Source organism: Drosophila willistoni, assembly GCF_018902025.1.
Source record: "Drosophila willistoni isolate 14030-0811.24 chromosome 2L unlocalized genomic scaffold, UCI_dwil_1.1 Seg168, whole genome shotgun sequence".
NCBI classification, from domain to species: Eukaryota; Metazoa; Arthropoda; class Insecta; order Diptera; family Drosophilidae; genus Drosophila; species Drosophila willistoni.
Genome location: NW_025814047.1, coordinates 6,662,726 through 6,690,307, shown reverse-complemented (window position 1 = coordinate 6,690,307; position 27,582 = coordinate 6,662,726). Strand labels below are relative to the sequence as shown.

The window sequence follows — 27,582 nt, the reverse complement described above, 5'->3', positions numbered from 1 at the left end:
AAATGGATGACAATGTCTTTTTAATTTGATTCCAATTAGTGGCACTTGAATGGAATAATCAGTTTTTGGGACAATTGCTAAACTCATTAGAGTGTCGACCCACCGACTCCTCTCACACCCCTACATACCTCGGTGGGCCATTAACAGCTGATTCTATCCACAATCTTCTTTTGCCATGCTTTTGCCCACATGGCTCTGCATAATGAAAGAGCTCAAAACTAATTAACGCAAAAGCAAAGCCGGAACAGAACAGAACAGAAGAGAGAATACTTTTCCCTCTGCCCGCCCCACCCAACACATTTCCACCCACTAAGCACTAGGCCATCTGCCATTACCCCTCCCCCTCCACACACACATTCGTCTCTCTTGCTCTCCGCCTCTCCCTCTCCTCTTATACCAGCATTTTGGGCCAAAAGTGAAAGAGATTGTTGCTCGCTTGGTCTGTTCGCCTGACATTCATGTCTGACGCTTGTCTAGGTTATTACAGGCCACCCCCACTAAGAGGAACGCCAAACGTTTATTACTCATTAGCACGCACCCAAAACAAGGCAAAGGGCCAAAATGGCAACTTTTGTGTTCTAACTTTTTGTTGGCCTCTCTGTTCATTCATTAAATGAAAGACTCCCGCACCCATAAAGAAAATAAAATAATAAAATGGGGAAAAAAAAACTTTCTCATTAAAATTTTCGTTTTTATTTATTAGACATGACACCTCCCGCCCTCTCTCTCTCCCTTCTCACGTTGCTGGAGCGGCCACCGTTGCTGCCCCTTGATCTTAGTTTGTGTGGTTTTTGTTGTTTTGGGTTCGTTAACAGTTTTTAGTTTGCTTCTGATTGGAAAGTTCTTTTCTGCATTTTCATGTAAGGCTTCCGACTGAAATACTTCGTCTCACCCCCTTCACCGTTTTCCCTCTTCCTATAGTTGGCATTGAACTGATGAGGGACTCTGGCAGCAATGGCCAAGCGAGCATTTTCTGCTGCTGCTGCTGACGCGTTTCTTTTGCTGTTGCTGCTGCTGCTGCTGCTGCGTCGTAGTTGCCGCCCGCCTTGTCCCTGTCGACTTTCTGCGGTTTTCTGTGCGCCTGATACTATGCGCCGAGTTAATTGGTTTGCAAACAAATTAACCAACGTGGGTGTGTACGTTTCCTAATTAGCAGCTTTTGTAATTAAATATGCCCGCAGCCATTCAAACTGTGCCAGAAGTGGTGGAGAGAGAGATAGACAGGGGGGAAGGAGACGAATCAGTAGCAGTAGTTGGGGGGTAAACCACATGCGTGGCATAACGGTTCATGTGACGCACAGCGGCGTCAGCTGAGCTAAAGCCAAAGTCCCCCATCCATCTCGTTTACCCCCCGCACACACACACATACACACACAAACATTTGACTTAGCTAATGAACGACAAGAATAATGGCATACAATTCGGTTGCCCCCTTTGCATGCTACGCCTCAGTCGGTCGGTCGTTTGGTCGTTCGGTCGCTCGGGTGGCTGACGTCGCAAATGAAAATGCATTTTAATTAGGGGTTTTTGTTTGGGGCTTTTGTTTTAAGTTCTCTTTTTGTGTGTGAGTGCCAGTGAGTGAGTGTGTGTGTGTGGGTGTGCTTGGGAGTCTCTCAGTCAGTCTGCAATCAGAATCAGGCAAGCTTCTCCCGTTAGAGTTGTCGAGTTATGAATGTGCATTGAGTAATTTAATTAGTCAGCAGTAAAGGGAAATAATTATTTTTATTTGGTTATTATAAATCTTAATTAGCGAAATTGCTACAATTCCTAAAATGAGGAATATAATTTTATTTACATAAATTTACTCTTAAATATTATTCATATTATATAAAACATTTATGTTTATGTCTGCAATGTGGTTACAATAGTTATATCTAAAAGAAATTCCAATTAATCCGTACCTATATCGGAATACAAAGTATATGAAAAAACAAACCGTTTTCTTTTTATATTTATTCGCAAAAGATTTCATCTCCAGCAGGCAAAGCGAATTACATTACGATTCTCCTGTCAATGCTTAAATTAATTACAGAATTCCTAATGCGAATCCCGTTATAAATGTCCTTTTTTTGGATTTTTATTTTCTCGATCTAACAGTATGTTTTCGTTCCTGCATTATTTATATAAAATATAAATTTCGTCATTTCTTTTAATTGCAAAATTATTAATATTTAAAAAGGTTTCGGTATTTTTTTTCCATACATAATAAAATAGTGAAAGTGATAATACATTTTTAGTTTTGTTGTAGGCTAGTTTTAAATATTTCTATACATAACTCCAAAAAGAAAATCGAGTATAGGTTTCTATAAAATAAAATTCTAATGAAATCAAAGGTAGAAATTAAGCATTTTATCTTGATTGTTGATCATTTTATTTCAGTCACTCGACAACCCTAAAGCAAGCCCAACGCTAAGCGTATCCAATGGGACATGCCATGCAGTCGTGGGGAAGGGGGGAGTCAAAATATATATGGAAAAAAAACTTGGTCAATGGGCGAGCACAGGAGCTTTCGGCATCTCAAGAGACCGCTGTCAAATGAGGGGCAAGAGGAGGGCGGAGGAAAAGGTTTGGTAGTTTGGTATGGGTTTTAAATGCTGGTTGGAGCACCCACATTTTTTTTCTCTCTCTTCTCTTATTCCTTTTTTTCTTCCATTCATTATGATTGCTATTGGTGTAGTTGTTGTTGCTGTTGTTGTTGCTCAATTGAATTCGAGCAAAAAAAGGGTCCAATTAAAAAACCACAACAATTAACGAGCCAAGTGAGTTAACTTGGCATAAGTGGAATTTTAATTGGCAACACGAGAGCTCTGGTCCAACAACAACAACAACAACAAGAACAGGAGCCGAGCCGCGAGTGACTAGCCGAGTGCCGATAAGTGCAACAACGACAACGAGTAGCAGAAGTAGTAGTAGTCGTAGGAGGTGGGGGAGGCGAAGTGAAAGAGAGAAAGAGTAGTGTAAGAGACGAGGAGGAGGAGAGAAAGAGATGATGGTGATGGTGGTGGTTGATAGGGGGGAAAGAGCAGCTCGTTATGGGTGCCCGGGAGTAGTTAAGTAAATGAGCATTTTGTTTCACTAATGAACACTAATGAATGCCGGAGACAGCACTTCTCTCTCTCTCCCTCTCTTTCTCTCTCTGCATGGGTGTGTGTGTGTGTGTGTGTGTGTGTCAGCCTTTTGTTGGTTTGGGGTTTTTGTGTTGTTAATTAATAAACACGACCAGTGCCAGAGAGTTTCAGCAGTTCTCATTGTGTGTGTCTGTGTGTGTGTTTCTCTGTGTGTGTGTATTTTTGAAGGGGTTAAAATAAGCAATTAGTTGGATTTTCGACTAGGCGCACAGCAAATGTGCAGACGTTGAAACACATTGGCCAGAAAGTTTCAAACTGTTGCCCCGTCATCATCATCATCATCGTCGCCGTCGCCGTCGTCGTCGTCGTTTGCCGTTGTCGACGTAGTCGTCGTCTTCTTCTTCTTCTTCTAACGAGCAGCAGCGGCGCAGGAGTTGAGTCTGGCGCCCTCCAATAGGAGGTAATCTCATGCCACACACAAAACACATTCAGTTGCCAGTTGGTAGGTAAGCCTGCCACGCATCGGAGGTCGTGTCTGGGAAACAACACCAACAAAAAAAAAAAAAAAACACAAAACCCGGGAGAAGAAAACTTTGTTGCTCTTCGGAGGCCTTCTTGTGCCCCGACTGTCTCTGTGCCAGGGCTTAATTAGTGACTGGCATTTAGCAATTAGCATAGACTTGAACCACAGACAAGATGGGCAAGCTTCAAAAGGGGGTTGGGCTGATGGGGCGGATGAGGAATGTGAGGGGCTAACCAATGTCAGTAGGTCACTCACCGAGACAATTGCATTGATGTAGGTTATGGTGCCCATATTCGATGATCTCCAAAGTTGGCTAAGAGAGTAAGGTATAAACTGGGCTAATGCATTGTGAGAAAATACAAGGTAAAGGGCTTTGAAGATCGGTCGTTAATAGGTATCAGATTAATATCATTCAAAACGAAATCCTTCCTTTAATTGCAGCTCAATATAAATGTGTGATGTATGTAGGAAACCAGAAAGGAAGTCCGAGAGGTCTGCAAATCCCCCAAAAATGTCATTAATTTTTATACCTCTTTATACCCCCAATCAAAGCAAAAAATCTGTCCAGATTTTTCAGGACTATTGGTGTAAGGACTCATGTGAGTAATGGTGTAAGTAATAGTTAAATAATGGTTTAAGTATTCCCAATAATAAAATACACTAAATGCTCGATTTAATCGAAATTTTTACCGATAAATACCATATAAATTTCAAAATTTGTATTTGTGTATACTCTAAAAAATATATCCTCCTACAATTTTGGAGTAAGTAATACCAATAATTACATAAATTAAACGCTATCAAATTAGATTTGGTAAATATTCTAAGGCAAATGTGATCTCCTTCATTCCATCTCTTAAATTAAGGGAATCACAATTAAAAATATTTACAGAAATTTGAATATTTTACCCAAAACGCCATTGTGGTTCCAATTTAAGAGCGTTTACTGTATCTTATCAGCTTGATAAATTAAATAACCCTTTCATTTATATTACAGAAATACTATCCCAAACAAAAAAAGGCTTTTGTGGCAGATACTTAGTAAAAGGACGATTTATCACCCGAAAACTAACTGAATGAAGGAAGAAGGTAGAGGAAACAGATAGATCATCTTAAAAATTCAGCTAATTTGTATGTTCCTTAGCAGTTAAAAGCAGTGATCTGATCAGTGTCAAATTTGTTTTTGAAAAATTCTGATAACTTGCCATTTTTTAATCGCTCGAATGTGAAATATCTTTTTAATCCTTTTAAGTATCAAAACCAATATAACAGTTTAAGCCAAACTGAGCGCATACTATTAGACTGTTTATGATCCGTCTTCAAAATATTATATTAACTCTATGATTCCAAAGTGCAAATAGTCAAAAACGTATCTTGTATGAGGACGAAGTTATTCGAGCGAATCTAAGGTGATAAGATTGCCATTCGACTAAATTCTTTTTTGTGTCATTATTGAATAAATCATATTAATTGCTATACATTTAATGTGAAGATAAGTTAAGGCCATCGATCAAATTGAGATTCACTTTATTACCAAACGACTGATCGCCCAACGAATCTAGAAACCATATTCAAACGATTGTTGATTAATAGCCTTCTGGTTCATCCTATCTTTCCCAAAAGGCTTCAGTCTTAACTATAATTTCTCAGAGTTTAGTCAAATGCAAAATCATTTTTTGGCGCTGTTTTTACTTGGACTACAAATTGATGATTCTTAGTTTGACATTGAAATCAACAATTAATATTAAAACAATAAAGTCTGAACAATGAGATAAGTAAAGAAAAAGAGAAAAGAATAAGGATGTAGATTTATCTAAGATTCATTCAAAACGTTTTTTTTAATGCGAAGAAAAAAGAAAACAATTTCTATCCATTAACAAATATTTTACCTTGCAATTTTTTGAAAGACTTTGCCTTTATACTGATTTCTATGGGGAATATAGAAACCTATAGAACCCTTTTCCAAAGGTTAGAGTCTTCTGACGTCCGCCAACTAGCTTCTTAGCGATCTCATTGCCTAACAATTTAATAGCCATATAGGCAAATTATTTCGATCAGGCAGGCCTATAGTTTGATTAATGAACATATCTCAATTTGTTATGCCTTCTAAGCACAACCTTCTCATTCGAGTTAAAGCCTTTATTTTAAAGTCATTGAGGTGTAGGTACATCTAATTAAAATGTCAGCTCCTTATAAGTCTAACAACTTTCGTTTATATAGACACATAATAAACCATCTAAGGTGTTGTTTTCTCATTTCAAAACAATACCTACATCAATTAAAAAGTATACCAAAAAAATAAATTAAAATAAAAATAATTCTAAACCGAATGAATCATGTTAATCGTTTGGCAAATCAAGATAAATATAGATATATAAACTGTATACGCCTTGGCGGTAATGGGTAGCTGGCATAATCAAAGCCAAGGAGGTGTTTTGTTTGACTGTTTTTCTTGACTTTATATGGCGCGTCATCTTTCTAGCCGTCTAGGCTGCCATCAACAAACACAAAAATTGTGGAGGTGTTTTCTGTGTCTGACGACGACGACGACGACGACGATGCCGCGCCAAAAACCCGTTCAACCAACTGACGGAAGAAAAAGCAGCTCAGCAAAAGCTTAAAAACACAAATGAGTATTGACGTCACCGTGTTTAAAATACAATCACAATTTACATGAATGGAAATGAAATCATATTTTAGAATATCACCAGCTTGAACTTGGCTCAAACGTGTTTTGGAACGCCAAGTGATCAGTTCGATCCTCCTAAAGATCGTGTGTGTGCGTGATTTTGTGTGAAAGACAGTAAAATAGATCAAAATATGCCAGTACATCGCAAAGATGATTATATACCCATCAAGGTAGAGGGTTGGAATGGCAAATTCGTCTATCCCGATGGTGCAGTCAATAATGTCTCCAAAATACGACGACAAAATCAATTGGTTACCAATACATCGAATTTCTATGGCTTCAATACGGAACCCATTGTCCTGCCGACCACCTGGGATGGAACATTTGTAAAGAGCGGCGAAACACGCATTAAACCCGAACGTAATCGTTCGGATGATCAGGATTATTATGATTTTAGTACCGAACCAACCATTTTGCCTCCAACTTGGAGTGGTGAATTTGTTACCGATCCGAATGATGTGCGCATTAAGCCGGAACGTAATTTCTCCGATCCCCGTGACTATGCCGAGGCAAATCGTTTCAAATTGGTCCAAAAGTAGTGAGATCTAATTCCCCCTCTATATGGATGTTAATTTCTTAAACTAATATTGTGCAATTACTTTCAAATGTTTTTGTGTTTCTCCATGTACCTAACCTAAGCGTTTACGTTTTATTTTTTGTATTATTACGTTTATTTATTTTTTCTCTACACTTAATAAAAACAAAAAACAAAAATGTACAATTGCTAGAAAGTTCGTTTTTGTTCAAATCACCTTGAAAGTTGAGATAAATAATAATATTGGCGTAGGCGTTTCACTATGACCGTTAAAGGTCATCATTGTCATCGATCGAGTTTGCAAATTGACTTTTCGTTTGAGTGATCATTATCATAAATATATGTAGAGAAATTACAAAAGTAGACAATGAATGATTTTTGATCTTTGTGACTATAAATGATATTATACAAATGTTTTCTATTAGTTTCTATGTTTTTTATTAGAAATCTACAAACAAAATTTTGGTTTATTTTTAGGTTTTCGACTTTGAATTTAGTGAAAGTCATTCACATTTTTCCAGATTTAAATTTTATACACTTCCTTGCATACTTTATTTTCAGTACTATATAAATTTCTATAAAGCCAATGATTAACTAAGTTAAGACGCTTAACAACTTTTCAATGGTATAAATAGAATTTGAATGGAAGGAAAAAATGTATTTTTGAAATATTTAGTCAATATACTGACACTTTTCCAATTTTGTAGTTGATTCACTTTCTTTTGAAATTAATTTCTTATTTTGTGATCAAAATTCAAAAGTAATTAATTTGGTTAAAGATCTTTTTCTCTAATCTCAAACTTAGTGAATTTTTTTAGAAAAGGTTTAGCCCAGTTTTTTAATGATGATTAGTTTTCATGTTTGGTTTTTGGTTCGGGAAATATTAACAATAATTTCTCTAGTAATTAAATAACTACTTATTGAGTAAAAAGTAGCTTAAAAATCATTCTAATTGATTCTTGTTTTTAGGAATTTGATTACATTTACAATTAAAAGCTGCAAATAATCTTTGAAAAATTGAGTAAAGTAAATTAAGATAGAGAATTCAAAAAACTCGGAAAAAATAACAAAAACTTCGGAAACATCTTGAATTTGTGAAAACTTTAAAAAAAATGTTACAAATGTATAGAAAACTTCAATGAAAAATGAGAAAAACTAAGAACTAATTGTAAGAACTTATCAACAAAATACTTATTATTTCCACTCCTATTAATTGAACAAGTGAACTTACAAATCTTGTTTATTTGTAGAAACGTAATTACAAATTAAAGAAAATTCAATTATTTGATTCCCGCTTTGCTGGCAGCATTGACAATCTTTTGAAGATTAGCATGCAATACTTTGATTTCTTTCAGTTTGTTCTCATCCAAAGATTTCAGCAAATCCTTGTTAACTTCACCTTCAACAAGCTTCTTGGAGGTCAAACACAGGACACCATCTTGTATGGGTATATTGACATTGGCAAATGAATCGGTCATGACTTGTGTCAAAATGGGACTACCGAATTTGGATAGAGCTATCTCCCCGGGCTTGGGATAGCGCAGAAAGGCCAACGGTGATGTGGTGGGTGAATCATTGCGATCGGCACTCAAAGACTTCAATTTGCTGGCCATGGGAGTGCGTGTTTTCTGGCGTGCCACATGACTGGAGGACCTGGCTGTAACTTCATTTGAGTGGACAGCAATGCGGGGAGAGCGACCAATATCATTCCTGCGTAAAGCCCGAGCCGAGTGTAAGGGTCCTCGAAGGGAACCAACAACTGCTGCTTCCTGCTGGTGTGAAATGCTTTCACCCAAACCACTATCATTTTGTCGTCCAGTTTTCCTTAATCTCCGGTCACAGGATGCTTTGGGCGGTGGTGCCTTCATCTTTGTGAGTTCACTCATTTTAAAGTCAGAGAAACGCGAAAGGTCACCGATTACTTTCTTAAATTCACCCATTTTCATCTCTTTCAGATCCTTTGAAATCATCAATTTCAAACTGTTGACCTGAGTATCTACAGAAGCTTTGAATTGTTCCTCCAAATCGTCTGCAGCATTAAAAGTGTCTTCCATTTTCCTATAGAAACTATGACTAATCTCCTCGAATTCGTCTCGTTTGCGTTTTTGCCTGGACTTTTTGGCAGACCTTGGCATTTTAATTTGGTTTTTTTTTCAATTTTGTATTAGTTTAAGATTTTGTATATTACTTTTCCTGCTCTTGTGCTAACTTCAACTGAAATAATTTCATTTGTTTAAGGTTTCAAGCGAGCCAATACCATTTTGACATTCCAATCATAAAGTATTTGATCCAAGAGAATTTTAGTCACCCTTTAGTAAAAATCTCACGTCAACTTTCAAAAAGTGTAAAATACTTACAGATTACTATAAAGTGGATGGATTTCACTGGGAATTTCAATACATTTATCAAAGCACGAAATTATAGTCATAGTTCGTTTAAGGAGAAAAATCTTACGAAAACCTTAAGCACGAATGGAATTCTGTTCACAGAATGTATGGTCCCTTAACTTTAATAAAAAATTTATTAAACTGTCAAAACCAAAAGCCGGATCTAATTTTAACGAAGATAGTTTCTAATCTTTAATAAGCGTTTTCCTTTTTTTCAAAAAATTTCTATAAGGCATACACTAGGTGGTAGTAAAGTGTTGTGTGTAGCATACTTTAAGGAGTAGGAAAAATGCTTTCATCTTTTGAACTCATTGATCAACTGAAATCGAAATCCTTTTGTTAAAGTTTTTCTTAGTAAATTGAAATACTTCTTAGTCCAATTTTTTTCTTTTCTAATTTACCTTAGATCAACAATTTGTTGACATTCAAAGTAAATAAAAGATAATTTAACAACAACAACAGCTCTAAAAAAGGGTTTATTGTCTGAAATTATTAGGTTGGGCAAGAAAATAAATTAAAAGCAAAGTAAATCGAAAATCGATAATGAAGTAGGAAGAGAATCACGTACAGTTTGTGAGTCATTATTAAATTTTTAAAGGTGTACAATTTTACACTTGAAAAATCAATCAGTAATTATTAAAATCGTAGAAAACCTGTATGAAGAAAATGTACCCAAAGTGAAAAAAGTTTTAAAATCATTATGAAATTTTTTAATTTCATAAACATTTGAGTTCAGTTTTTAATGGTTTTCAATTGTTTTTTTGTTCGAGTGTATGGCAATAAGATAAAATGGAATAAAATGGCTTTGTCTAAGACCCTAGACTCTTAACTTTTAGATAGCCCCCCACAGCAAAACAATAAATGCAAAGATAGATAGAATTTTCTTCAGAAAAATTCACATATTTGCACTAATAAAATATATTATTATTTACCCAATTGTTTTTTGTTTTTAATTTAGGAACTTAATTTCTTTTTTTTAAGTAAACATTTGAAATGAAAGCAAAAGATAAAGTTAAGTTAAATTCAGAGAAATATATGGGAGAGTGTTCCGTGTAAATAATTAAGCGATAATATTATATTGAATGAGATTTTAATAAGCGGACATATGTTTTATAGAGGTCGCTGATTGCCAGATAGTGAAAGAGAGAAAGAGAGAGTCTCAAAATGGGAAGCACATTGTGATAAGAAAAAATGCGAATTTTTTTTTTGCAATTTCTTATAAAAGTGGCTACACTCTGAATCAGAGCCCATTAAAGTCAAGATGTTAAAGAATATCAGTGTGTTTTTTGTGATTCTCTATCTTAGCCTTAACCTGAACACAATTCAGGCTGCTATTGAACCTCTGGACGAATATGTTACTCAAAATATTCGTCAATACAATGCCAAGCTCAAGCAATACGAAGTGGAAATGGCAAACTTTAAAACGACTCATGCCAAACAATTGAGTCCCATTAATGTTCAGGCTGATCAACTGGAATTGAAGATAGAGGAAGCAAATTCTCTACTTATTCCGATTGAGTTGATTGATCAGTGGCATCGTCAATGTGTATTGAACTATAGTTCCAGTATTCCAGCCATAGCAACTTTACGTTCCAGCCTAAGTGCTTGTGCCTCAAATACTGCCGATTCTCTAATGTCATCTCCGAAGTCTACTTTCAACACATTGAAATCCTACTACGACAAGTTGCCAAATTCAGTGGCCAATTGTGAGAAGACACATTCGAACTCTCAAACGAATTATACAACCTGTGTGACAAAATTGGTGAGTTAAAAACATTAAGGAGTCGAATAGTCCAATGAGTCTTAACAAAATCTCTCTCTCTCTTGTAGATAACCGATGCCAATACATATACTGTGAATAATCAAAAGACATTTACAAGCTATATGGAATCATCTCAGTGTACAGCCGACAGTCGCATTGTCGCTGCCTGGCAGTGCTCTTTCAATATTGTCTTTAATACGGCTTCCATTTTGTCCACTGCATTGCGGAAAATTGAAGATTGTGTGGATAATAGAGTCTGGTGTGGTTCATTGGCCGCTTGTAAATCTCCTAATTGCAATACAGTCTATTTTAATAATGCTGTTAGGCAGAATGAGACAATACGGAATCCATTATATAATCCCAATAGTACAGTCAGTTGTATGGAAATACACTTTCTCAAGTGAGTACCTTATAGGTACATGGCATTCAAATGCTGTTAAGCAAATAAAATCAGATTAAAACCAGCAAATCAAAGATTTTTTTTCGTGTGTATTTGATTAAAAACTCAAAGTTCAGACTACGCTAAAACTATTTGGGAATTACAATTGGATAAAGCGTAAAATGTAATGCACAGTTTTCAACTTCAATGTTTAACTCAAAGCATCAGAATATTGTGCTTAATTAACTACCATCACACTATAATAATAATATATAAAATATAAATTGTAAATACTTAATTGTCATTCATTTTGTAAGCTTTTTGCAAGTGTACAGTTAGAATTAAAAAACATAATGCTATGTAAAAAGTAATTGAATATTTAAAGAACGTTCTGTCAAAAGTTTAAATTAGATTTATACAAAGTAAGCCTTAAGTAAGCGATTACTTTATAAACACAGTTCCGGCTAGAATATTAAATCAAACATCAAGAAGGATCACCATGTGGTTCAAATTACAAATATTCAGATTTTGACAAAATCTACTCAAAATTTACTCCATTTGACAAAACTTTGAATACATTAAGAGAATCTTAGCTCACCCTCCTAAAGACTTTTTAGTTTTGTTTATATAAATTTCTTTGGTACTTTTAGCAGTCCATCAAAATTCAAGTAAGAGTTTTTCAAAAAATCAAATAGGAAAGTTTTCTTAACACGGTTCCTTACTGTTTTCTGCTGTATGCCTTTCAAATGACAAAATCCAATTAAATCTCAATATTTTATTTGCTATAAACTTAAACAAATACCCGGACAAACCATTCATTCGAGATATTGGACAGTGAATATAAAATCGGTAAATCCTTTCGATTGGTTTATCACTTACATATGTATGTTGATCTGGGCTTAGCACCTTGGATACTTTACTTCTGATTTGGTCATTCAAATATTTAAGCCTTAGGTTTTTAAAGAGTTCGTAGACTAGACTAGACCCAAATGCTACAGTCCCCACGCACTTTGGTTCAAAGGATAGATATTCCATTAACAAAATGAGAGGACTTTTAATTTAAGCCGGCCACAAATTTTATAAACTTCTTTTTGGTTTTTCGTTAAAACTCGCTTTAACTACTTGTCCAGTTTCCAATCTGTTATTTATCAGTTATCCTCACTCTTGCATATGCACTTTTTGAGGGTTACAGGATATTGATTTCCCAAATGTCTGAGCTTTTAATATATATTAAATGAAAACTGAATTAAATTAGCAACTAAAAACATTTATATTATATTATTAACCACTTTAATAAACATTTTAATTGCATTTATAAAAAGTCTTTTAAACCCACTTAAGACCCATCCGAGTAGACTTTGAAGCTTCCATCGTATGCATGAAGAATTTGTTTTTGGATTAAATAATAAACCAAAATGTGTGGATCTTGGTAAAACAGTTAGTCAGGTGATAATAAGTCTTTCCACTTATTTAACTATCTTTTGTTTGTTCAAAGCTTTCTGAGTGTAATTAACAGCACCTGTTGATTTTAGTCGCAATCTGACTTTTTCTTTTGGAGCACCTGTTGCTTTATTTAATGTGCCCAATTTAAGATTCCTTGGTGATCCGCAATAGATATGCTTGATGAAGTAAATATCAGGAGAGCAGAATTACTAGAACAAGATTTTTCAACAGATTTTGCTTTCAAAAGTCTTAAGCTGCTCAAAGGGACCGCTTTTCAAAAAAATCCAAAGAAAATTCCAGGAATTCCTAAGATGAAAACATAGAGATCATAATGTATTTTCCTTTGAAATCCATATGGGCAGATGTTATCGGCACAGGCTACAAAGTGGTGTGTGTGTGGGAAATGCTTCCAGGAACCCGATTATTTTGTTGGGTTTCATTTTCAAGAGTTGACACGAGATCGTGTGAAAAATTTTCCAAATGCTTGAAATTATTTTGAAAATTGTACTAGGCAAACAGCCAAAAATGTAGGAAAATGAAATCAGGTAGAACATATTTTTTACGGCACAGACCAACAAAAAGATTTTGTGAAAGAAGAATTCTAAAAAAACGAACTCAGTCTACCTGTTGCTTTGTGGGATTTTCAATAAAAAAAAAGAAAAGGATCCTCTACCCATCCCAAAAAAAGAATCCCAAGCAGCTGTGGGAAAAACTCTGAGCATGTGCCTCGCTCAGATCGTGAGAATTTTCCGCATTGGTTGTGTATTTTGAAGACTCCATGGCACGGCCAACAGAAATTTTAGAAGTTAATTGTTGAGAAAAATCAAAGAATATAAAATATCTACCTGTTGATGCACCTGGGAAAATTGAATTCTTCATTGATTCTAATCTTCTTCTTTTATGGGCTAAGGATCATGGCTGTTGAATAGAATTTAATTGAGCAGCCGGCGCAGCTGTGGGAAAATCTTTTCCAGCTGCCTGATTTTTTTTCCTTTGGCTCGATCCTCGAGAGCGGTCGTGTGGGAATTTTTCCGGAAAATTGTGTAAATGGAAAATCTATGGAACAGGCCAACAGCATTTTTAGACAAATAACCTTAAGAATTTTCCAAACTATTCTACCTGATCATGGAAAAATGCAGCTGACAATGGGCAGAGCACACGTTTTCTTTCTTTTCTTTTGGTTTTTGGGATTGAGGATTGCAACCTGTTGATGAGCCGCCTGGGAAAATTGCAGCTGCAGCAGATGTGGGAAAATAAAAAATGGTTCTCATGCACATTTGCTTGTCCTGTTGATCCTGCCGCAACGATCGTGTGAATATTTTGGTCAATGTGAGAATTTTGTACAATTTTCAACTAGGCCAACAGAAGTTCTAGCAGGACACTCTACCAAAAGATGGTCTGGGAAAATTCTTTACAGATTTTCATGGGAAAATGCATTAGATGCACGTGGGAATGCAACTCAAGTGGTTGTGCGGGTCACCAGGCACTTAACCCTTTCATCATAGTTCAAGTACATATTTCATCAGTCGAACAGAATTTATAGAAACATGATACTAGAAATTTTCCATCGGCCCAACAGGTAGATGAAAATTCGTATCAGTTGCAGGCTCAGCATGTGGGAAAATCGTTCTAGTGGTTGTAAATACTTCTGATTAGTTAATAGGCTAACAGAATATTTGGCAAGAGTTTGGAAGAAAAACGAATCTTCGGCTTCTTAAGGAAGCGGAAGCAGGATCTTCCCTTTTGGCACCCAACAGGAAATGCATTTCCGAACAGGAAATTGTTTAAAAAACGCAACAGGAAATTGTTGTTCAATCCCAAATCAATTTCCTGTACAAATCAATTTCCTGTACAATTTCCCGTTTTTTATGTTTCTCTTTTTTTTTATTATTTATCTTTGCTCTGTTTCATTTAAGAGGAACATGTGGGCGTGATTCTTAAAAAAAAGAACATTCTTTCTGGACCACATGCTGTGATTTCTTTTTTGGGGTTTCTTTAAGCGTGTGAATCTTTTTGGCTTAATTAGGCATCTTTTACTAGGCGAACAGAAATGTTGATAGGATGTCAGAAAACTAGAAGAAATCTTATAATCGAGCGTGTGAATTGAAGCTGTAGAAGTGTTTGGTTTGATCTTAAAGGTTAACAGTCTAGCAGGATCTTTAAAGGACATCTCTTTGAAGAAATTTACATATTTGTGAGATATGCAAATTGAATAAAATGGTCAGGCTAACAGCATTAAATTGTTTAAATTTGCTAACAGGCAAACAGTTTTTGCCAGCAAGCAGAAATAAATCAAAATATTTATTTACCTGAAAAATTGTAAAGGTAAACAACCACCAAAATACAAGGTAAGGTTTCCTTTCATTGGCAGAGAAACTATACTCACTCCATCTTATCCTGCTTTTTTATCTCTTTTGAAACTAAAAACGTCTTGAGGACTAACAGGATAACATAAGATGGTAGGTAGAGGCAAGATTTTTGACTTACTAAGGTTTTTTTTACCTGGCAGGAAACTAACCTCACACCATCTTACGCTCTTTCTCTCTCTTCTTCACGATCGAAAACGTCTTGAGGATGAACAGGATAACAGCGTTTGATAAATGGTGGTGAGTTTTTTTACTTCTTACGTCATATCTTCCTTTCTCGACAGGAATCTATTGCTCCTTTTCACTCTTCCTCGCAACTATAAATGTCTTGAGGACTAACAGGATAACAGCACGTGACAGCTAGAGGCAAGAAGTTTCGGTTTCTTACTCTTGAGGGTTGGATTGATTTTCTTGTATGTTGATTTCAATTTAAGGAGTTGAAAGCAACAAGTAAAAGAAGGGTTGAAACTGTCATCTTAAGTAAGCGGCACACAGCATTAACCAAAGGCAAATTCTTTTTCAATAGATTGTCTTGATCTTTCGATCTTTCTCTCACGATCTTTTTTTCTTCTGTTTGTGGTGGGCGTTTCTCTTAATCCTTTCGACCGAGGCAGGTAGATCTGTCGGTGGAATTCCTTTAAAAAAGCGTGAGAATTTCAATCAATTTTTGTTGATCTTTCAACAGGCGAACAGCAAAAACTGTTACATAACGCAGGCCCGAAAACCAAAAAAACAACAACAAAAATATAAACGGCTCTGTCACAAAGCGTGTGAAAAAAATTGAAACCGAGGATCGCGTGGGAATTGGGAAAAAAGCAACCAAATGGATAAAAAAAAATTTAAAAAAAAATGAGAGAGAGAAAAAGTAACGTATTTTCCCACAGCTCCTTCTCATGGGCTGTTATCTGCATAGGCTTAAATTAGTTTGTTAATTGTTTGGCATGTGCTTGCGTGAGAACTTTCCATTGATTCACTGGAAACGGTAACAGGCGATCAGCCGAAGCAAACCAGTTGCTTGGGATACACTCATAAGGCAAACAGACAAGAGAGAGAGAGAGAGAAAACAGGAGGGAATTTCGTGTGTGTGTATGTGTGCAAAAGGGAACGACACAGACAGAGACTGATGCGCACACAGAGGGATAGAGACACAGAGAGAGTGAGAGAGAGGCAGAGTGAGAGAGGGAGGGAGATCCTCATCCGGCAAAACGGATGTGAAGGGTTTCATTGCGTTCTGCATGTGTGTAAGAGGGAGAGTGAGAGCAAGACCAAGAGCCAGTCTGTGGGAATTTCTGGGTCAACTGCCGTTACAAGAAATAAATAACTGAAATTCTTTTACATTATAAATATATATTTTCAGCGTGAGAATTTTTTAGTCTTACGCAGTCGTCTCGATCAGGTCATCAGCATAAAATGTAAGCAAAAAGCCAAAAAAAAAATAAAAAGAATTTCATTTCATTTTATTTCTTGTAACAAGTTGAACAGGTCTATTGTAAGATTCCATGGCGATTGGTAAAACATAAATTTGAATAAACCAAATCAAGCATTATGCAAATGTAAAGGTCAAATGCAGACAGAGAATGCTGAGGGCAACTTTATCTCCAAGTTGAGATAACAAAAAAAACTAAAAACCCAACACAAATTACAAAACCAAAAAAACAAAGGGAATTAATAAATAAAATTTTATTCATATGAGGAAATATTTGTTTAAAAAGGATGTCAATCTTTTTGTTTTTATATGATATAAATGTTTGCTAAGCAATGATACACATAATATGATAAATGCAGTTTTAAACAAAATGTCATATCAACATTAAAAGTAACTAATAAAAGAAAATAAAAATTCTTAAATTTCAATAAATGGGGCTATAATTTAAATATCATTAAATAATAATAAAATCACAAAAATAATAAAAAATTAAGAAATAAAAACAAGGTATAAATTTAAATGAATATAAATATTGCAAATAAATATCCAAAACATGATTGTTTTAGTTCCTAATTTACCTTTACTGTTTAATTGATTAACCCAAATTTTATAACAAAAAATTATATAATGCAATTTTCAACAAAATAACTAAAAAAACGCACTATATTAGCAAATTTCATTAAAAAAAATAATCATAAATAATTTAAAATGTACTCCATTAATATGATGAATAATGAATACTCTAATATTAATATTATATTGGGAAAATATAAAACGTTTAGTAATACCAATTAATAATAATATTAATTAATTTAAATTTGCAAACTTAAGAAATGTAATAGAACATTTCATATACCCAAAACATTACATGGCAAACTGCATAACAAAATCAATGTATTACATTCTGCAAGGGTATACAAAAAATCCCTTTGTGCAGTAAGTGTGCACACATAAACTTGAAGTTCTTAACGAAACGTCTTCGAGTTGGTTGCCTTCTTCAGATTTCTGTCAGCCTGTTGCCACTCAAGACATTTACAAGCATCAAATTACAGAACAACAAGTCTCAAGAAATTCAGGCACGTGCCACAAGAAAAAGTCGATTAAGGGGCCCCAGAACAACCCCTGAAAAACGAAATTGAAAAGAAATTCAAGGCAGGGGCCTGTCTAAGAAGTCTTCGCTCCCATTCCTTTGACAGCCAATTAGTGATCATCAGCAAGAGATTATCAACTTTAATTATATGGTTGAGTAAGCACATTTAATGATCGCATGACATTTTTATTTGATGGGTCTTCTTGATATTTTTGTCACGATAATTTCATGTTTCCTCCTAGGCCAACAGGATTGAAAGTAGGCAAAAAAGAAAAAGAAACAAACAAACGATCTTCAACCACCGAAAGATAGATCTTCTCATAGGAAGAAATACCAACTCGTCCCTCTGAATGCCTGTTAGGACTTCACGCCATATTAAAATGAACATGAAACGTTTCACAGCCTTTTTTAAAATATGCTAATTAGGGGCACAAAAAAGAGTTGAAAAACTGTAGCAAACGAACAGGTGAACAGCATTTGTGGCAACTTCAAAGTCCTTTCTTTCCTTCTTAGTTATGACTTTCCTTTTTTTGATCCTCTACCTCTTGGTTTATGCTGTTAACCTGTTCGAAATCAATTAGCAAAACAAACACAAAAACTCACTAAACAAACATGAGTTCACTTTGGCTATTGTTAGAATGAAGTGAGAGAGAGTGAGGGAGAATTCCAAGAATATCATATAACCAAATGCCTTGAGGGGCCACCACCTGCGGTTTAAAGTGCAATCAAGCCGAACAAAACGATTAGGTGAGCAGCCTAAAAGAGATGTTGCTGTCAGTTAAGAAACAAAGACCTGAGATTGAAGAGACAGTCAGTCAAACAGACAGACAGGCAGACTCACACACACAAAAAAAAGGGATCATCATCATCTACCTGAAAATGTGTAAGGGTCTCATTATGTGAGCTACCTGCCCAAAAAAAGAATCTTCATCATTCCATCTCTAAGGATGCTGTGTGTGATTGATTCTGTTCTCCTATTCGTTTGATACAGTTTTAAGCCTTTAAGGCTTTTGTGTGAAAGTGATTTGAGACCATTAGAGTTAAAAGAACAAAAGATTGAAAGAGTTAAAGAGTTAAAGGTCACAAAACTAAAGCAAATGCCTAGGTAAACAGAAAATTCAACAAGCAATCTCATTTCAATAATGTCTTCTTAATCCCTAAGATCAACTATCATAAATCAAACTAATGATGCATAATTTGAAAACAGGTTCACAGTTTTCTCAGAACATATTTTTAAAAGTACTTTTCCTTTCAAAATCATTCAAGCATTTAATTATATGTATCAAAGGAACAGGCTAGCAAAGAAAAAAGACTGTAAAAAGGATCATTAAAAAAAAATCTCTCTCAAAAGGTTCATTAAATTGATTTTCAAAAAATCAATGAAGCGTGACCAAGTACAATAATTTGAACAAGTGAACAGCAAACTAAGCACGAAAATATTCTTAAGATTATCTCTAAACCGATGACACAGCAGGGGATCAATTTTTCCAGAAAATGTGCAGCCAGCAGCATCTTTTCCAAGAATAAGAAAATTGGAAAACTAGAAATGCTGTTAGCCCAGTAAAATGCTATAGTTTTTCTAATTTTCCAACAAAAATTGTTTTTCTATTTTCAAACTAAACTTTTTCTTTGTCTTGCAAGAGATGCTGTTGGCCTATTCGAATGCTACAATTTTCATAATTTTCAACTCTTTCGGTTCATTAAATTTGCATATTTATGCCGCTTGGAGTTTAAAGTAAAGAGTTAAAGGTCACAAAAGCGTAGCATTCGAACAGGTTAGCAGAGAATATAGATAGTAAATCTGAGTTTTGAAACGATCTATTCAGTCTTGACTACCTGCTAATCCCCGAGAGTAGAGAAAATTCTTGGAAAATCAAAAAAAGGTTCAAATTACCTGCTAATCCCAAATAGGAGTGGGAAAACAAATTCTAGGAAAGTTTCAAAAATCATTGAAGCGTGACCAAAATGGATTAAACGAACAGGCCAACAAGATTTGAAGCGTGTGTAAAGTAAATATTTATTCAATAAAAATGCATCTTGTGGGACCCTAATGTAAGTGCATCATCATCATCCGACAGATGCATCTCGTGTAAAAGTAAGCAGTCAGTTGGCAATTTTTACTGAACGCCTGTTCCAATGTTACACTTGGTTGCATTTCGACAATGATCCACAACCAAACCGCATTGTGATCGTGGGATGCTGATGAGGATGATGATGATGATGACTGCAGAATAAGATCACGCAATGCCAAACAATCAACAGAAAAGAGTTAAATGATGCAAATGTGTAGCATTTCAATAGGCGGCCAGCATAGCCAAAGACAACGATGTGTTTTCCAAAAATAATTCCCAAAAAAAAGGCATTTTCCAAAAAAACATGCAAATGTGTAGCATTTCAATAGGTCAGCAGCTAAAGCAGAAGGTGTTTAAACCTAAAAGTAAGTACTACAAATCTAGGCAGGTAGCCTAGGTCTCGAACCCAAAAGACAGGGCCCTCTTTCTCCCACACTTTCACTTGTCGCACAGTGGTTCGTTCGCTTAAAATTCTCGACATAAATCATTTTAATTGTGGCATTTAACAGTTGAGTTTGAAAATCGTTGAAATTAACATGTTAAAATATAAATTATATTCTTCTAATTTTTTTTACCTTTTTTAACATTTAAATTTAATATGTTTGGCTGAAGTAATTTTTCGTTTATGAGGAATAAATTGGGAATTAAAATTTGTAATTCAAACGCAAATAAATATATATTTCTGACTTTTAGGTAATTGGTTTATCTAAGGCTCAATTAAATTTCTAAACCAAACATCATAAACATTTTTCTAAAGGCAATAAATAATAAATGTGACATCTATTTTTCGAAACTAAATTTCATAAACTTTAAAGCCTATAAAAAAACATCTACAATCTTTACTCCGATTATAGCTCAGATTTTTTAAAATTTTAAGCCCAACTGATATTATATTATGTTAAATCCAATCCTTGGCTAGATTAAAATTTTGACTAGATCAAAAGTTATTATATTTTCCACTCATAATGAGCAAAACGAACCACTGTGCATTGTCTAATACCAAAGAAATTTTACTTTCTTCTTTTACTGTTTGCCTAGTGAAATTTCAAAAACCAAAACAAACAAAAAAAAGTATATAACAATATTACATAAGGGCTCCACTTATCGTGGGGGGCGAAATCCAAGACATTCGCTCTCTTCTTCTCTTTAAGGATAAATGTGGGGGAAAAACTGTAGCATTTCACTAGGAGAACAGCACAATGGAAGTAGAGAAAAAAATGATCTATCTATGATGAGATTTTCTTGTATTCTGGTTCACACAACTGTGCGCCTAATGAATTTCAATTAGTTAAACAAACAACAAAATGTTAATAAACATTTTTCCCAAGAATTTGTTGTTAAACAAATAGAAGTTTTTCTTAAAAGAAAATCCTCTTGGATTGCTGTTCACCTAGTTGGCAGTTGTTACAGTTGGTTACACTTGTGGAACAATGAGAAGAAAAAAATGATTTGCTTGATGGATGCTGAGAGGGTCGGGTCGGTCTATGATGTGACCCTATATTGAGGTCAAGTGTCGAGAGTGACGCCACGCTTCGTTGACTGCATGAGAAAACGCCAGAAAGAGAGAGAGCAAGAGTGAAAAGTGCGTGGGTGAAAGAAACAACAACAACATGTGTGTCTTGCGTGTGCATTTAAGGTGTTTAGTAGCGTTTTCTTTTTGCTGATCGCCTGTTATATTTCAAGATCTTGGGCTCCAAGTTGTGTGCACCTTAACAAAAAACTTTCTTAAGGGGCTCCCCCATAAAAATAAAACTCTCTCAAGATGCCTCATTCTTTACCTACTCATAGCTCTGCAAGCCCCATTCAAACCTTATTCTTTCACTTTCGATTTCGTTTTCATATTTTGGGGTAACCTAGACCCTGACCTAGGTCAATATGTTGTATGAAAATCTCATATTTTTTTTGGTGGGGACACCTAAAAATAATGTAATTAATCATAATTTGTAGAGAAAATTACAAAAATTACACATGTCTGGTAACAGGGCAGCATAATAAACTGTAAAATATCATAGTGATCGCGTGTTCTCTTTCTCTTGGCACTTTCATTTCAGATAAGTAGGTGTGTATCTGTGTGTGTGTGAAAGTGCCTCTATGACCGTCCCACTCACTCTCTTAGTGTTTACAATGTAAAATGTGAAGGGCCCCCCTATATGGTTCGACACGTGATTTATGTTTCAAGTGTGTTTTTCGTTTAAAAAAAAAGCGTTTATTAAAACGATTCACTACAGATTTTGTTCACAATTCCAGCGAGCATTGAGCCTTCATTAGAACTTCAGCAGATTTATGAAGTTTCTCTTGTTCCAGAGCAGTGAGCGGCAATTGAAGTACATGACTTATACCTGTGGAGGTAACCTTACAAGGTAACGAGAGGACCACTTGTTGACCTATGGAATTCATGCCCTGCATATCGGTGCCCAAACAAAGTATACGACCTGAGTTCTCCAACATTGCTTCCACGACATTAACTGCGGATAATGCTATTGCCCAATTCGTATAACCTTTGATATTACCCACACTTGCACCTGCTTGGGTAACATCTTTAAATAGGTTATTCCAATTTTCTGTATCCATGGAAGTGCCTAAATCTCTGACCACTTTGACCAATGGCACTCCACCTACTGTAACACTTGACCACACGGGAACTGCACTATTCCCATGCTCCCCAATTACATAACCTTCAACTTCTGTTGTTGGGACTTTCAGTCGTTGAGCTATAAGAAAACGAAATCGAGCCGAGTCCAAACTGCAGCCTGTGGTAAAACAACGATGTTTCTCCAATTTGCAAATACGTTGTATTGCATAAGTCATAACATCTGCTGGATTGCTGACAATCACGAACACTGCCTTAGGACTTAGTTCGATCAGTTTGGGCATAGCCAATTTTAGAATCTCAACGGTTTTCTTCATAACGAGTAAACGTGAACGATCTTTACCAACCGGACGGGCTCCGGCTGTTACAATTACAATGTCTGAATCTTTGGTATGAGAACCATCGCCACATGCCTCTATGTGAGGATTCTTTAGCCAACACGACGCATGAAGTAAATCCAAGGCTTCGGCTTTGGCCCAATCGTAACGTATATCATGGATAACCAAATGCCTGGCAAGATTACGTTGTATTAGAAATGCACAAATCGAAATTCCCACCTGTCCCGCTCCAACAACGGAAATTTTTGGACTAATTTTCTGATTGGGTGGAGTATCCCTCAGTTGTTTCAATAGGCACAAATATGAACTTGGCTGTCGATTGAGTGCTGTATTTGTGATATTCCTCACAAATGGTCCAAGCAAAGACATTTTATGCAGGAGGTCGTACATCCACCCAAAAGAAAGTAAATAAAATTAAATTGTTTAAATGTTGTAATTTTGACAGTTAGGCTGGAGTTTGAATTTTTTAGTGTTAAAACAGTGTCGATAGATTGGTCATCGCTTGCTTCATCGCTACTACTCAGGGCTGCCATTATTTTTCTAACAAGAAAAGCCAGATTGATGCAAAAAAAAAGCTGAATAACTCTAAATCAAAGGAAAAATAAGCTGAAAAAAGATAGTTATGAAAACAATATTTTCATAAAAATTTAGGTAAATATTTACTAAAGCTACTCGAGTTTTCAGTGCTGTAAAATGAAAAACGGCTTTTAAGAACCCGATATATCGCAGTTTAGTGTTGGCAAACGAAATTGCGATAGCCATTGAAGTCGATCGAAATAAAGCCGATAGATTGCTATCGAACCACTTGCTCATCTCCAAAGCAAGCACGTTTTTTTTTTCATTTGAATTTAAAATCTTGAAACTTGCTAACATTCTCGCTCGCAATAACTGATACATTTACTGTCCCATGCACGCCCGTCTGTTCATTTTAACCAGAGCTAACGGGTGCTATAATAACAAGGACAAAGAGAAAATATACTCGTCAATATTACCAAAGTGTCCTGCCTTATTCAATAGGCTTGGCATTTTTTTAAATTGTCGAACAAACGTATTAATGCCACATTTTTGGGAACTTTCTTTTAGAGGCGTTCAACATTTAACTTTAGCCGTTCTTTTAAACTAAGCTATTTGTTATGCAAGTAACGCTAGAATATAATTTCTGCAACATTTAATAATGCTTTGGTCGTATACTAACAAAAATCTCAGCATTTTGAGGTGTCTGCTACAATTGCGCATAAGAATTTAAGTAAGGTTATGTAGGTTAAGAAAATTTCATTTATTGCTAAATTAAAACTAATTTAAAGTCTGAGCGGCACTAAGCAAACGCTTTAGATCATCGTTCTGGGCCAGGGCTCTTTTGACGGCCACAAAAACTTGGGAATCAATGGTACGACTATGCTCCTCACTGAAGGGCAGATTGCTGACACGTTTTGCCAATTCCGCCAGCTTGGGTTGCTGCTGCAGGAAGCGATCTAGCACCAGAGGCGAGATATTGGCCAATTGTGCCAACTGGCGTACATGTGGGGGAAACTGCATTGCAGGAATCTCGGAAATCTCACGCTCCACATGCTTGGGTGTGTTTAAATGAGGTGATGCGCTGGGTCTGGGAGTTGTGGTCGATGTAGTTGTTGTTGGGATGGTGGATGTCGTAGTGGGTATCTTTGCCGGACGCAGTGGTATGGGATAATGATAGGGTAGAGGCTGTCGCACCAGCATAGGACGCATGCGAGGATGAGGAGCCAAAAACACTGGCTTAAATGCCACAGCGGGCGGCGGCGAGGGCTTCTGTGTGGTAGGAGCAGGTGTGGTAGTCTCTGACCAGAGATTATAATGCTTCATAAAGTCACCAAAACGTTGCATTAGACTGCCTTCCACATGGCTAACTGATGGAGCAGCTGTTGTTGTCGTAGTAGTCGTTGTGGTAGTGGTGCTACTGCTGCTGCTGCTCTTAATCTCCATTTTGGGTTGATCCTCATCATAATCAGCTTCTATATCAGCATTGTCCATGTTATTGCCATCATCATCTGCTGCATCATCATCATCATCCCCGTCATCATTTGTATCATTTCTTGCTTCCTCTGCCTCGCTATAATCCAACGATTCCAAATACTGCTTCATCAGGGCAATGCCCTGCTCATTGGAAGTCAGCGAACGTATATAATCAATAGTTTCTTGGGCACTAGAAGTTCCCAGCATTTCACCCAAATCACTGAGACTGGGCAATTCCTTCATGCCCAACTTATGGCGGGCAATATAAAGCAAATCACTGGGATACTCCAAAACAGAGACCACTGGAGCCTTCGTGGTTGTCGTTGTCGTCGTGGTCGTTGGTCCAATCACTGGCTTGATCAATTTGTAGACTGGAATATTATAGTATAGAGCATTCTGTAGCTTTGTATCCATACGCATTGGCAACTTTCTATCCGTATCTACTATAATTGCACTATCCTGGCCATAGAATTTGGGTATTGGTGCCACTCTGGCATTGATCAACTGCAGCAGGGCCAATGACCATATAAATTTAAGCCACATTTTGTAAAAATACTTCACGCCACCAAGACCTAAGGACAACTGATCATTCGCAAGAGACTTGAACAAACCACAAAGACTTTGTGGAAATTCCTTCTTGATTTTCCTTGAATTCTCCATGACCTCTCTCGACTGTAGCTACCTGTTGAGCTAAAGAAAATCTCGAATTTCCATTGAATTAGCTACCTACACAAATACATACACAAAGAGGACGTGATTGGAGTATTTGAGTTGGTGTTTTTTGGGACTACCTGCTGTGTATACATGAAATGGTTTTCAATTTCACGCTGAAAACCCTAAAGGGAACTCACAAGAAGATCGAATTCCTTAATTTAGTTATATGGAAGATGAAAGATGGCATCTTAAATGGTTTGGCCTAGAAATATATCATGTTGAATTAGCATATTTCGGTTTTATGAGTTTTTAAAATAGAGTACATATTATAGGAAAAAATCGAAATATATTAAGAGTATTTCTCTTGGATTTAGGATTCTAGTGAAAAAGTGTTACTTAAGAAGTAGAATTAATCAAAATGAAAGTCTAATAGAGTTATTTTCTACTAAAAATTAAAAATGTCTTATAATAAGTATTATTATTAAGCCTTTTCTCATTCTCTATATAGATTTGCCCAAACAATGTTAATATAAAACCTCACAAATATTTAAAATTTACTTTCAAATTTTGAAAGGAGACGATTATTAAATTTATATTAGTTTTAAAACGATTTAAAAACTAAAGCAAGCTCTTAAAATAACTAAAATTTTTCTAATAGCTGGAAAATCTCTGATATCCCCCTCCTAGTTATATGACGTATCAAATCAAAACAGACATTACAAATTTCCATAGATTTCAAATATTAACAATTCAAATAATCTGACACACATTGACACTGTCTTTAAATTTTCGACCGATAACTGATTTCTTTTCTTCAGTTTTCAATACAATACAAAAAAAAACATGAACACAGTAGCTTTGAAATTGTAGACTTAATTTCAAATCACCTAAAAAGGTATAGCCAAAGGCATTACAAAATTTGTTCAGTTAAAGTAGTCAACGATTTTCAAAACAAACTAAAAACATTTTTTCGTTTTTATTAATGTATTCTTAAGATACAATCTCTAAACTGGAACACATAATGGGGACACAATCGGTAATAGAAAACTTTGTGGCCATTATATCCAGTCCAGAGAGTTTTACTTATTTTATATTTTTGTAATTAAGCTTAAGTAAGGAATTTTTAAATTCGCAAGCGAACTTGGTATTTACATAGGTTTGATCATTTTAACTTTTCTAATTTTTTTTGCAGCATAGGACAAATTTGCAAACAATTTTATTATAGAACTATGTAAACGAAGTCAAGCATGAGGAAGAGAGAAAATACAATGGACACAACAACAAAAATGGATGCAATATTTCTCACATACACTTTAAGCTAGTCCTTAGCATCTTATCATTTGGACACTCCAACCAAGGCTGGACGTATGCAACGCTCATGTAATGTGTAACCCAATTTGGTGACTTCCACAACGGTGTTGGCATCAACTGTCTTGTCCTCTTTTTGGAATAGAGCCTCATGGAGATTGGGATTAAATTTCTGATTTATGGGATCCAAGGGTTCCAGACCATGACGCTTGAAGACCTGCAGCAGAGACGCTTTTGTCATCGAGAGTCCTTCAAAGAGGTTCTTCAGATCAGGATTATCAGCGAGCTAGAAAATTATACAGATTAGACGTGTTCAAGATTTGAACATGGCAATTTGTTTACCTTTTCTTTGGGCACTGCCTGAGTGGCATGTCCCAGGGTATCGGCCACCTCAAGAAGATCCTTGCAGAAACTTTGTATGCCAAATATTTTGGCATCGGCTATCTGTTTGTTAAGGCGAGTTCGCATATTCTCGCTGTCGGCCAAGGATCTCTTGTACTTGTCCAGAAGTTCGCTATGTTGTTCCTTCGCCTCGGCCAATTCTTTCGTCAGCCGCTCGATTTCAGGAGAGGATGTGGGTGCTGCCGTCGTCGCCGTTTCCTCAGGTTGCTTTTCTGTGCTATAGAGTCTTGGGATAACAGCAACTCGCCTACATTGGGGGCTGGTGTGGAAGCATATGTACATAATTACATGATTGATAACAAGCTACGAGATTGCCGACAAACGTGCGTTTATTACGTCACGTATCAGCCGAAACAAGACATCAAGACGTACCTCAGATTCTGGGCCTCGGCCAGGTTCCTGAGTTGGGATAAATGACGACCAAACATTTTCACTGTTACTGCTGTTTTCGTTGCCATTAAAATATTATTCAACTCCTTGCCAAAAAACAACAAATGTTATTTAACTTCTTTTTCCAGAAAACACTAAAAAAGGCCGCCTATTAGTGTTAGTAAACGTAGC

General features: G+C 35.9%; 6 protein-coding genes and 2 long non-coding RNA genes across 9 annotated transcripts; 4 read left to right on the top strand and 4 right to left on the bottom strand.

Moving 5' to 3' along the window:
• Nucleotides 1-3,431: 3,431 nt before the first annotated feature.
• LOC111518426 lies at nt 3,432-5,283 on the top strand. Of its 2 annotated transcripts, none has more exons than XR_002723968.2 (3): nt 3,432-3,528; nt 4,033-4,202; nt 4,589-5,283. It is a non-coding gene; the product is annotated as an uncharacterized LOC111518426 (long non-coding RNA). The 2 variants fall into 2 exon arrangements; XR_002723967.2 differs by having other exon boundaries at nt 3,432-3,954.
• Nucleotides 5,284-6,332: 1,049 nt separating this feature from the next.
• On the top strand, nt 6,333-6,968 carry LOC6640828. Its single transcript, XM_002063968.4, has one exon. The coding sequence runs from the start codon at nt 6,412-6,414 to the stop codon at nt 6,817-6,819; it is 408 nt and encodes a 135-aa protein (XP_002064004.1). The 5' UTR covers nt 6,333-6,411; the 3' UTR covers nt 6,820-6,968.
• A 1,069-nt stretch (nt 6,969-8,037) lies between these two features.
• Nucleotides 8,038-9,089, bottom strand: LOC6640827 (borealin). Its single transcript, XM_002063967.3, has one exon. It carries the CDS (start codon nt 8,948-8,950, stop codon nt 8,096-8,098), a length of 855 nt encoding a protein of 284 aa, XP_002064003.2. The 5' UTR covers nt 8,951-9,089; the 3' UTR covers nt 8,038-8,095.
• A 1,374-nt stretch (nt 9,090-10,463) lies between these two features.
• LOC6640744 lies at nt 10,464-11,714 on the top strand. The gene is made up of 2 exons (XM_002063966.3): nt 10,464-10,964; nt 11,033-11,714. The coding sequence occupies exons 1-2, from the start codon at nt 10,464-10,466 to the stop codon at nt 11,366-11,368; spliced, it is 837 nt and encodes a 278-aa protein (XP_002064002.1). The 3' UTR covers nt 11,369-11,714.
• A 10,209-nt stretch (nt 11,715-21,923) lies between these two features.
• LOC6640743 (L-lactate dehydrogenase B chain) lies at nt 21,924-23,165 on the bottom strand. Its single transcript, XM_002063965.3, has one exon. The coding sequence runs from the start codon at nt 23,056-23,058 to the stop codon at nt 21,976-21,978; it is 1,083 nt and encodes a 360-aa protein (XP_002064001.2). The 5' UTR covers nt 23,059-23,165; the 3' UTR covers nt 21,924-21,975.
• A 766-nt stretch (nt 23,166-23,931) lies between these two features.
• LOC6640741 (mucin-2) lies at nt 23,932-25,332 on the bottom strand. The gene has a single exon (XM_002063964.2). It carries the CDS (start codon nt 25,315-25,317, stop codon nt 23,962-23,964), a length of 1,356 nt encoding a protein of 451 aa, XP_002064000.2. The 5' UTR covers nt 25,318-25,332; the 3' UTR covers nt 23,932-23,961.
• Nucleotides 25,333-25,991: 659 nt separating this feature from the next.
• On the top strand, nt 25,992-26,598 carry LOC124459939. Its single transcript, XR_006953897.1, has 2 exons — nt 25,992-26,423; nt 26,504-26,598. It is a non-coding gene; the product is annotated as an uncharacterized LOC124459939 (long non-coding RNA).
• Nucleotides 26,255-27,573, bottom strand: LOC6640740 (grpE protein homolog, mitochondrial). The gene is made up of 3 exons (XM_002063963.4): nt 27,394-27,573; nt 26,962-27,280; nt 26,255-26,905 (listed from the first exon to the last, which is right to left on the bottom strand). Exons 1-3 carry the CDS (start codon nt 27,477-27,479, stop codon nt 26,648-26,650), a joined length of 663 nt encoding a protein of 220 aa, XP_002063999.2. The 5' UTR covers nt 27,480-27,573; the 3' UTR covers nt 26,255-26,647.
• Between the last annotated feature and the right edge of the window lie 9 nt (nt 27,574-27,582).

What these genes read in the sequence shown, in the direction of transcription:
- LOC6640828 (XM_002063968.4), top strand. Translation starts at nt 6,412, where the DNA reads ATGCCAGTACATCGCAAAGATGATTATATACCCATCAAGGTAGAGGGT.
- LOC6640827 (XM_002063967.3), bottom strand. Translation starts at nt 8,950, where the DNA reads ATGCCAAGGTCTGCCAAAAAGTCCAGGCAAAAACGCAAACGAGACGAA.
- LOC6640744 (XM_002063966.3), top strand. Translation starts at nt 10,464, where the DNA reads ATGTTAAAGAATATCAGTGTGTTTTTTGTGATTCTCTATCTTAGCCTT. An exon ending in CAACCTGTGTGACAAAATTG is followed by an intron (nt 10,965 to 11,032) that starts GTGAGTTAAAAA and finishes TCTCTCTTGTAG; the next exon opens with ATAACCGATGCCAATACATA.
- LOC6640743 (XM_002063965.3), bottom strand. Translation starts at nt 23,058, where the DNA reads ATGTACGACCTCCTGCATAAAATGTCTTTGCTTGGACCATTTGTGAGG.
- LOC6640741 (XM_002063964.2), bottom strand. Translation starts at nt 25,317, where the DNA reads ATGGAGAATTCAAGGAAAATCAAGAAGGAATTTCCACAAAGTCTTTGT.
- LOC6640740 (XM_002063963.4), bottom strand. Translation starts at nt 27,479, where the DNA reads ATGGCAACGAAAACAGCAGTAACAGTGAAAATGTTTGGTCGTCATTTA. An exon ending in GCCGAGGCCCAGAATCTGAG is followed by an intron (nt 27,281 to 27,393) that starts GTACGTCTTGAT and finishes CTTCCACACCAG; the next exon opens with CCCCCAATGTAGGCGAGTTG. An exon ending in AGGCAGTGCCCAAAGAAAAG is followed by an intron (nt 26,906 to 26,961) that starts GTAAACAAATTG and finishes ATAATTTTCTAG; the next exon opens with CTCGCTGATAATCCTGATCT.